Source organism: Cebidichthys violaceus, unplaced genomic scaffold, assembly GCF_023349555.1.
Source record: "Cebidichthys violaceus isolate CVI_PGR_0920_01 unplaced genomic scaffold, fCebVio1.0.p SCAF_14, whole genome shotgun sequence".
NCBI classification, from domain to species: domain Eukaryota; kingdom Metazoa; phylum Chordata; class Actinopteri; order Perciformes; family Stichaeidae; genus Cebidichthys; species Cebidichthys violaceus.
In genome coordinates this window covers 4823330-4834195 of record NW_027176307.1, presented here as the reverse complement: position 1 = coordinate 4834195, position 10866 = coordinate 4823330, and the positions used below count along the sequence as shown (strand labels likewise).

Below are 10866 nucleotides of genomic sequence, written 5' to 3'. Positions count from 1 at the left end.
CCAACTGTCATTCTCAGCAAACATTGCATCGGTTACACGCTCCTGCAGATTCCTGCTCTACAACATCAGGAGGATTCGCCCCTTCCTCACTGATGAGATGGCGCAGGTGCTTATCCAGGCTCTTGTCATCTCCCACCTGGACTACTGCAACTCTCTACTTGCCGGGGCCCCGGCGTCGGCCATCAGACCTCTGGAGCTTGTCCAGAAAGGTGCAGCTCGCCTGGTGTTCAATCACCCAGTTCTCCCACACAACTTCCCTTCTCCGTTCTCTACACTGTCTCCCTGTAAGAGCTCACATCCAGTTTAATACTCTGGTGCTAGCCTACAGGGCAGTGAAAGGAACAGCTCCTTCCTATCTCCAGGCCATAGTCAAGCCCTATACCCCCGCCCGACCACTTCGCTCTGCTGCCTCGGGGCGATTGGTTGCCCCGTCACTCAGAGGTCCCTGCGGCCGATTGAACCGGTCACGGCTGTTTTCTGTCCTGGCCCCACAGTGGTGGAATGAACTTCCCACTGACGTCAGGACAGCAGAGTCACTGCCCATCTTTCGGCGCAGGCTGAAAACTCACCTCTTTAAGAAGTACTACCCGAGCCTTCCACTTAGCACTTATTGTATTCATACTAGTTTGTTGCACTTATTGTATTCATATTGGTTTGTTGCACTTATTGTATTCGTTTGTTTCTGCACTGTACTTTTGCTCTGGTTCATGGTCTTAGATGCTTGTGTAAGCAAGGAGATGCACTTATGACTTCTGGTGACTAGTAGTTCTCTTCAATACCTATGTTGAATACACTTATTGTAAGTCGCTTTGGATAAATGCTTAATGACTGTAATGTAATGTAAAAAAAAAAATGCCTGTAATGTAATGTCATGTCATGTCTGTGTGTGTTAAGCACGGAAGCTAGCATTAAAGGTGACATATCATGGTAATTTTAAGGTTGATACTTGTATTTGAGGTTTCTACTGAAACATGTTTACATGCTTTAATGTTCAAAAAACACATTGTTGTTCTCATACCGTCTTTCTGAATATTCCTATTTTCACCCTCTGTGTGAAATGCTCCGATTCAGTGCCTGTCTCTTTAAGCCCCCTCCTGCATGTCCCATAGGAAGTGGAGCCAAATCTGAATGTTTCTGATCTTGGCAGCCCACATACAAACTTACTGGGTTGTCTTATTCCACAGTTTTTTGGTTGGTAGGCACTCCAGATACCCAAATCTATGTGCACAAGCACTGAAAAAGTCAGTTTTAGGGTGGTCACAACCTTCCCAGCTATTTCCCAAAATGTTGATCTATTCCCATTTATTGGCAAAAGTAAAACCAAAGTGAACAATAAATCAGCTGACAAATGTTTACACGTTCTTTTAATTTAACCTTTTTTTTAACAACACATTTATGATACAGAATGAATATTTGCACGGAAACAGACAAATCTTGCTAATCAGCATAAAATAAACAGTTGGTTTGACGACAGTCATCAGAGGACAACCCTTTTTTTTTTCCCACTATGGCTTTTGTGCCAGGTGTTTTGCAAACCAATGAAAGAGCTGTAAGGGGGAGGAACCGACATACGTACTTAAAAAAAACTAAAATGTAAAAGCTTTCCGGGTTTGAGTCAAGCTTGAAACACTAGATCCTATTCTAACGAGCCTGTTCTGATCTTCAGACTGGGTGCCGTGTCGGGAATGAATAGAGGTGACCTTCTAATGGATTCATCACAGCAGGAATTCAAAATGAATCGTAGCAAAAACTAATATGAATAGACAACAGAAGACGACTAACATAAGAGTGTACACTATTAAAAATGGCATCTTGATTGCACATGCAAATTTGGTCAAATAAACAACACAAGGGGGAACAAATGAACAATTAGGTTGTTTATCAAATATCATTTAGTCATCTTTTGAGGTGTTTTATCGGGAGAAAAAGCATCACACTTAAAGCTTATCTTAACAGCGTGAATGTCAGCGTTTGATAGTCTTTTAAAGAGCAACAAAAAATAATCTCTTCCGTTAATCATACAGTTCAGTACTGCTTTTTCTCCCACTGTATGGAGAACAATGACAGACAAGTGAATTAATTTGCAAGATCAAGCAAACAGAATCTTTTAGTCAAACCATCAAACTATTTTGTTTTATTTTCACACACGTACAAACAAACTCACATCAAGTCCCTTTTATATTTGGTCACACTGTCATTCCTGTATTAAACTCAAAGTGCTATTAATACTTTTATTTGAGATCTCACAGCTTGGCATTTCTAAAAAACTAAAATCAAAAAACCACCAAAAGAATCTCATTCGAGGAGTCCAAAGCCCGTCATGGCCAGTTGAATGTCCTACCAGTGATCTGGTAGAACTTCTGATTGAAGGGGTGAAAGAACTTCTGCAGTTTAGTCACCACCGACGGGTCCACCTCTGGATGGATGCGGCCCTTGCTGCCCGCCAGGCACTTGTTGAAGACAATGTTAAATCGCAGGCAGTAAAATCCCCTGGTGGCGTTGAAGTACAGGTTGTACTGGCTGATTCTCGAGGGCAGGTTCAGGAAGCGCTCGACGAGCTGCAACTCCGGTAGGGGGTCCGTGATGAGGCGGTCCCCGTCCACGATGTGGAACTGCTCCACGGGGAAGTACTTCAGCCAGCGCTCCAAGTGTTTGGTGTAGATGCTGGTCCGCACCGCTTTATACTTTGTGTTCACCTCGCAGGTGCCGGAGTCCATGGCCAGCTTCTCAAACTTGTGGTAGGTCTTGTTTTTGCGCTCCTTGCCCTCCAGCACTTGCGTGTAGTCGGACACTGCTCTGGTGGTGGGCTCACGGACGATGATCAGGAGCTTGATGGAGGAGTTCATCTTGAAGATGCGTTCGGGGACCTCCTCCGTGATGAAGTAGGCGGGGCTCTTCTCGATGGTGATCTGGTGGGGGAAGGAGAAGGGCATTTTCTCCCGGTACCAGTCGATGCCCCGGGCATAGTTTTGGTCATTGTCGAAGAAGTGGATCTCCTGCGAGGCCTTGACCACTGCCGGATGCAGGTTGAGCATCTCCAGAAGGGCGCGGGTGCCCCCCTTGCGCACCCCGATGATGATGGCCCGCGGCAGCTGCTGGACCAGGTTGTGCAGGCGGATTTGCTCTTTGGTGGCATTGCCCTTGCGCAGTTCATGGAGCAGGCCGCGCTTAAACTGCAGAGTACGGAGAGGGATTTGCTCTGGCTCAGGAGGGGGCAGTCGGCTCTCAATGGGGCAAATGGGCTGTAGCCTGAGAGAGACAAAAGCAAAAAAAAGACATCCTCAGTCTCAACACTAAAAACGCACTCAATTCAAGAATCATTAAATTAATTTCAAAGGAACCCTTTGTCGTCTTCTTCTTCTGTCAGTTCAGCAACTACTGTCCATGCCAAAAAGACTTTGCACAAAAATACATGCCATCTGTTTCATCTGATATAGGGTCTCTGCAAAAGAAATCTTCATCTTCTGAAGAAAAAGTCTATTATTGAAGCTTGAAAGCTTGACATTTTTTTTGTCAACCAGAAGCGACACAAGAGGGGTGGAGCTAAGTTCATCTGGACTCTGAAATAAGACATTTGCAGGTGACTAAAATGTTACAATTATCTTCATCAACTGAAAGTTCTGAGACAAAAACACGGACAGCTCCCAGACCGGACAACGCCTTGGTAACGACCTGTCAATCATAAGGTAGCCACGCTCCCAAAGATTTGAAACTAGCAATTGAGAACATAAACAATGTTTACAATGTTTACTGAGGTAATAAATCAAGAAAGAAGTACAGTCATTTTCTCATAGACTTCAATACAATCAGACTTCTTTTTGCAATCAAAGGAGTTGCCCCTTGATGGCCATTAGAAATAATGCAAGTTTAAGGCACTTCTGCATTGGCTTCACTTTTCAGACTGGGAGGTTATCACCTGGTTTGGACTTAGTAAGCTGCAAATTAATTGCTCTTTATTGGATCAATAAAGTTGTCTGGATCTGAACTTCTCGTGTGAAGGAGCACATTTAAACAACTCAATGAAGTGGAGGATTGCCTGTAATGAATCCCTAATTCACAAAACTCTGTTAATAGTAATCAGTGAATTGTGTTGTGACTGTGATGACTTACCTATCCAAGGTCCCAACCCTGGCCACGAGATAGAGGACACTTCCGATAGCGAGGCTGCCCAGAACGAAGAGCTTCTGTCTCAGCAATGCCTGCTGTTTGAATAGCATGGCCCTCCATCAATCTTCAGGACTGCGTCTTCAGCCTGCAGAGAGCAGAGTACATAAACCACTAATCACTAGAGGAAGAGAGACAGCCTAATGTTTATTAACACACACTCAATCAAGTCTTACAAGTGATTAAGCCACACTTGCGCTCGCCTGAAAAGTGCTGCAGTGCTATTAGAGAAAATGCTCATCCACCATCCACCACTTTGTTGCACTCATTAGTTTATCACTGCAAATTCAAGAATCAGATCTGATCTAATTTACAGGTGTGCTGTGTGAGGGCACAGCTTAGACACAGGAATGTGATATATGATGTATGGCCACGAATGTGAAGCCAATGCAGAAGTGCCTTAAACTTGCATTCTTTCTACTGGCCAGCAGGGGGTGACACCTCTGAGAGTCTCTGAGAAAATTTCCCTACTTCTCACTTGATTTATTACCTCAGTAAACATTGTAAACATGAGTTTATGGTTTCAATCTTATTTTTTAGTCTTATTTAATACAGCATGATGTTCATTTAGTAAATGATGATCTCATTTAGAGTAAAATAGACCATAAAGCAGGGTGAATAGTATGTACAATTCAGATTTTTGATCACTTGGGGGTCACTTTTCAGAATAAGGTATAACTTCTGCACTGCGAATAAAGGCATCAACCTATCACATTTGAAAGTGTTAAGTTTTGCATATATTTATGATGCAACACAACATAAAGGCTCTGTAGTCCGAACCAAGAATGGTATTTTAGAAGTAATGAAAGTCGATTCCAAATGAGACAATATCACAATCTCAATACAGAAAACATATAAGAATGCTTTTTAAAGGGGAACACCTCCTAAGAATTCCAATAAGTTATTTCAATGGCCTAGGGAAGTCCAACCCATATTATAGATACTTACTACATAAGTATACTGTAGTTCTCAACTTTGTGATGACATCAAGTATAAAGTGTGGAGCTGCTCCACAGACGATGAATGGGTGACTGTTCATTTAGATTGAGTTAGAAAATATAAATGGATACTCAGAACATTCCCCTGGCTGCTCTCAGTGTCATCAAGAACATCTTTGATGACAGGACACATTTGAGTTTTAGTACGTTAGTTTTTGGAATTGGGAGAGAATTGCTCATGTTAACTTATATTTTTGACACTTTCTTAGACATAGTAATGACATGTATGAATTTTGAAAATGGGAATAGTTCCCCAACTTGTATGGAAAAAACAAGTTAAAGTTTTTATGGTAAATTATAGTATCTAAACTCATTCTTTTTTTTTAAAATCTTCTGTTATTTAATATGGGACCCAATCCTAGACCTTAATGCAATCTTAAGATGTACTTTTAAAATCTTCATCTCTAAACATTTTCAGACAACCAATACAGATATAGACATTATGTTAATGTCCCTTTTGAGCTTTGAAGAAAATGAAAGAATTCATCTCTTTATCCAAGAGAGGGCACTACACCCCCTGCCCAAGATGCAGCACAGACATATTTGTCTCAGTGTAATTAAAGAAAAGAGAGTTTCTTCAGGTTTTTTTTTTTTTCCGCAGATCGATACCTGAGCCCTTTCCGCATCTGCACGCTTATCACGGTGTGACTGGCTAAATTACATTATGGAGTAACAGATCCATACAGAAGTCGTAGCATTATTACAAAAGGGCCGACTGCACTCTACTGCCTACCATTACCAATAGAGCAGATCCTCTGGAGCATCTCATAAACAAGTAGAGCAAGCTTTTGACCCCAGTGTGACTGGAAAACATTTCACTCATATTGCCTCGTGGTGACTTCTGAAGGGGGACCAGCAGAGCAATTGCAATTTCATTCGTCTGACAAAGCGGAAGAATAAAGCCAGTTAGCCAGGGGCCAGCCTCATGTTGGTGGAGTCCCATTTAGGAAAGAAATGTTTTTCATTACAGCCTGTGTCTCTAAATCAAGCGGGAGCTATACATTAAACTGCTTCCAATGGAAACAAAGTCTGTTTTGTTTTTTTGTGGCAAGACACAGTGATAATAAAGTAATCCACTTTCTTTCAGAGTGTGTTTTCCAGAAAATCTTCAAAACAGGAAAACTATTAAACCACATGATTCACAAAAATGTGGGGCTTTAAGATTTAAAGCGAGACTCTGTAAAGAAGAAAAGAAATAAAACTTTTCTTGCACTAACAATTGAGTTTAATTCCAAAAGCAATGAAATGCACCCATTCTTAATTAAATACACATGTTGCTACAGCTTTACTTGGTCTGGTATGATCATTAGCTGACAGCTGAATGCTATCATATGTTGGCTAAAGTTTGCAACATTATTACTGTGTCTGTTTGCTTGATTGACTCTTACGCTACTTTTTGGGCTTTACCATAATCCCATAATTGACACTTCACTAATGCTGCAGTCATGTCATAATATGGTTTGGATGGAAGAGGATTGTAGATTGGGATCGAACCGCCCATCTTCCGATTAGAAGACCCGACCCACTCTACCACAGCCGCCATTAACTATGATTGGACAAATGCTTTTTGATAGAGGGGGTTAACAAAAGCTGTAGTTGCTACTGTTCGGGAAGATGTTACATAAGCCTTGTTTCCATTCACATATTTGAATGCGCATTTCGAAGTATCACATTAGAAAACTAAATAACATGGTAATGGAAAATTTGATTAAACTTCTTCAGTTGCGCTAAAAAATTATTTTTCAAGCTCGCTTGAGGCGGATTTTAACCTGACCCACCAGATGGTTTGTGATATAGAACCATCCCAGAAGCCTTCATTATAAAACTGTTTGCAAAAGGGCGGGCACTTTCAAAAAAATACGTGACAGGTAATTGGATGAACCATCTGTCAATCAAACTGTTGCCGAAGCCAGTCCGTAGAAGAGTGAAAACATCTTTTCCATCGCGAAAAGTCTTCAGTGTTGTTTTTTCTTCTTGTTTCAATGAAGAACATTCTCTACAGTTCTGATATAACTGATGCTATTGCAGCATCTACGCTGACCTCACTAGGAGCCGCCATTGTTGTTGAGAACAACAATCGCCTCACGGTGGCTTCTCGCACACCTATGCCACACCAGTAACTACCAGTAGCTCCTCAGAGGATGCTGATTTGTCCGTGCTCTGGCTTACCAGGCCTCAATGAATGGAGGAAGGACAATCTGGATTCAGCTATTACTACACTTTACACTTTTAGGACCTAATTATTTCAATAAGGGCTATTAAAATGTTTCTACTGGGAAGTTGATTTCCCTAAAAAAAAATGTATCCACTAATTTACAGACATCACTTTCCCAATGTAAGTCTATGGGAAAAAAGTCCTTTGGGGCCCAATGGCATCCCATGACTGACCTGAAGTTGCAATTCAACGGTTTGGCCACTGTGTCAAATTTACTTCAAAGCCTAGCGCTCTTCCTGAGAGACTTGGGTTAAAAGACTATTTATTTCCAGTTCACAACCTCTGCTTTCCATTCTCATCTTCCCTGTTTTCTGGCAAAATACAGCCTCATGTAGCATTTAGCGTCAACTCCTGACCAAACTACAATGTAGCTGACAAGCTTGCAAAATTTAAAAAGTTTTCTTAAAATTTGCTTGAGAATTGAATGGAGACACGGCTCCATTCTTGTTTTGAAGACTAAACAGTCAAAACTCTTTTGAAAAATAGAAACTCTTTTGAAAAGCTATCGATCGGGCATGTACAGAGACTCAGAGCAGGTCTCACCAGACACTACTCTGTTGTACTAATGAACAGTGAGTACCCCTAGCTGCACCTTCTTCATGACTTATTTATAAGCAAACAGAGAAATTAATTGTTTGCCTTGTCAAGGAGCTGTGCCAGGCCGTGAGCACAAGAGGGGGCCCCATACAGAATTATCAATTATGGAGAAGTTATTTTCATAACCTATGCACTGGGCCAAAACCTTTTGTTTAAGGAGCTAACAGAATTTACAGTGGCTCTAGCTGTGTAAATCTAACCGCATTATACAGTTAGATTCACGTACTTTAGAGAGGATTCCACTTTCCCTCGTGAATGTTGATGTCAATTCTAAAATAGCAGCATCATTCTAATCTACAGTGCTGGTAAAATTGTCTCTGAAATGACACCACTGCTCCTGACAGATAAGATCACCACTGAAAAGAAAGTGTGGGAGTTGTTTATGTTGTCTATGTAAAGCAGATTCTCATACAGCGTGACCTAAAAAACACTCAGCTGTTTTCTCCCTGTTGGGCTTCAAGACAGAGTTATGTTTTGATCGAACAATCACAGGGTAGCAGCTGGGGGAAAGAAGACAAAATGGTGAAATGCTCGGCGTGATGCAGTGACATCCTCAGGAAGGGAAGCAACATTTGTCTGGGGGTGCTTTAGATCGAAGTGCGCTGTCAGTAACGATCTTAGGGAAAGGGGGGGGGGGGGGGGGGGGTATTCTTCATGCAGTACATGGGCACAAGGTGTGTGATCAGAGAAATCAAATAGCACTTGAAAAGTTTGTTTTCCTGGTCCAAATACAGAGAGAGCTGGCATGAGGGTGGGGGATTTGCAAGAAAGCTATTAAAGAACTGAGTTTACAGTTTCACAGGTGCAATAAGCTGCGTTCAGCTGCACAGTCTACATGCCAAAAAGAAACTGACTTGTGAGTATACTCCAAAGCTAAGAAAAGGCTACAATGTTTAGTCTACCGTGAATATAAAAGTGTTGCAAAAAACAAACAACATTCAGGGGCTTTGCTGCTACAGTCTTACTTGGTCTGGTATGGCCTAATATTCGCAACTGTTGTTACCAAACTGTACATAGACATTGCTCTATAACTGACATTACAGGAATTGAGGAATTTGCGCAATACTGTGGCGCAAAACCCCATCAGCGTTGAGATTCTCCTTCTGTCATCATGGACTTCCTGCCGTTGTTGAATCAGAAACTATGGAGGAAAAAAATATGTTCACCTAGAGCTCTACGATACCTCATATTAGTAGAGACCGGACGAAACTATGTGTATGTATATGTATGTGTATAAACCATATGGTACAAACAATAACAAAGCTGCCGTATTTATGCCTACATGACCTTATTTTGAGTATTGATGGAGCTGCTACAATTTTAGCAAAGCCTAGCACCAATCAATCGGAGCTCCATTGAGAATACAAGCATTTTAAAAGTTATTTGCTTGTCGTCTTGAGGAGAAAACTAACACTACATTAATTCAGACTTTAGCACCAGATGACAAGCATTAAGAATAAGTATATAGAAATAGCCAATCTTCTCGCTGATGCTCTTGTTTACTTCTGTAGGTCATTTAGAGGCATCCGTAATACATTGAGACTGTTGATAACCAGTTAAAAGTTCATTGTAGTAACTTTAATGCTACTGTTTTACTTATAATGGTAAACAGTATATTTTACCATTCACTATTGTCCTGTAACTGTTCCTCAAAAGTTGCACAAGCCCACTTTAACCTGTGATTGTTAGCCCAATAAAAAATGGAAAGTATAAATGGACCATGAATGTCCTCTTTTTTCCTTGCAATCATTAAAGTTTTCTTTTTCTTTTGTAAAGTTAAAGAATTTCTTGGCCAAAAACATACGGGCTCATCCTCTGGGGAGCGGGGACTCAAAGCACACATTTATGGAAAGATGATTATTATTTTTCAAGATACCTTGCCACGGACACAAATTCATGTGATGATGGTACAAGACAAAAAAGCAGGGAGATCAACGAAATCAATAGGAATAATCCTCTAGAGGCTTTGACATTTTATGCAAATATGGCAAGCAGTTGCCAACACATCTTGCGCATAAGAAGATACAGCAACACGTTTACTTTCTTTGAAGACTCAAGATCTTTTGGAGCCAGATTATATTTCTGATTCAGAGTGTCATGCTGTGCTGCAGTAACGCCTGGCTCAGCAGCCCATCTGTGGAACTTAAAACTAAACTATATAATCAAATCCAAATTTGTACGAAGATTACAGGCCCACCTGTGGCACGCTCCTTTCAAGCTACTCCCAAAAAGAGCATGCTCTGACTTGCTAACAGTATCCATTCTGACTCCTTGCATGTTTTAAACAGAGAATTCAAACTTCTGCCCTCAAATAGGCGATTTAGAGTCTCACCATTTTAACATAACAGGCTATCCTGTAAATCTAAATTAGATCTAAATCCAGAGGAAATAATGTGATATGTTAACTGTCATGACTGTATTTATTTTGTATGTTCAATTTATGTACATTTCTTGAAGGGAACTGCCAAAGGACGCTCAATTTATTTCAGTGCAATAAACAATAAAGCAGTGGCGTTTCTACATTAGGGGCACGTGGGGCACTGCCCCACCAGATCCAGATGGCGCTGTTGTGCAGAAAGCTCAATACAACTGTGCTTTGTGGCAAAATATATTTTATTTTATTTAATATGCAAAGTAGCGTGAATGTGTCTGTGAATAAACTTGACTCACAAGCATTATAATCCTGTTTTGGAGTAATTTGATTTGTGTGTGTTTCTGTCTGTGTGCTTGCTCTGTGAAATGCTGCTCTCCGCTGTCACTCTCTGCTCTGTGGGGCAGTGGCGCAAGCTTAAGAGTGTTGCCACGGAAACACCAATGAGCGTGAACCACACAGGCCAAAGTTTACATTGGGAGATGGGGCACTTACAGATGTGCCCCACAAAATCTGCCTAG

General features: G+C 41.2%; 1 protein-coding gene across 1 annotated transcript in view; it reads right to left on the bottom strand.

The window, feature by feature from the left end:
• Nucleotides 1-1347: 1347 nt before the first annotated feature.
• Nucleotides 1348-10866, bottom strand: part of LOC137871019 (heparan sulfate glucosamine 3-O-sulfotransferase 5) — a 74015-nt gene continuing 64496 nt past the window's right edge. Inside the window, exons 3-4 of the mRNA XM_068708560.1 lie at nucleotides 4111-4252; nucleotides 1348-3249 (exon numbers count right to left, since the gene is read on the bottom strand). Of these exons, the coding sequence (XP_068564661.1) occupies nucleotides 2319-3249; nucleotides 4111-4217 (1038 nt within the window). The 5' untranslated portion in view covers nucleotides 4218-4252 and the 3' untranslated portion in view covers nucleotides 1348-2318. The remainder of the gene's footprint in view (nucleotides 3250-4110; nucleotides 4253-10866) is intronic.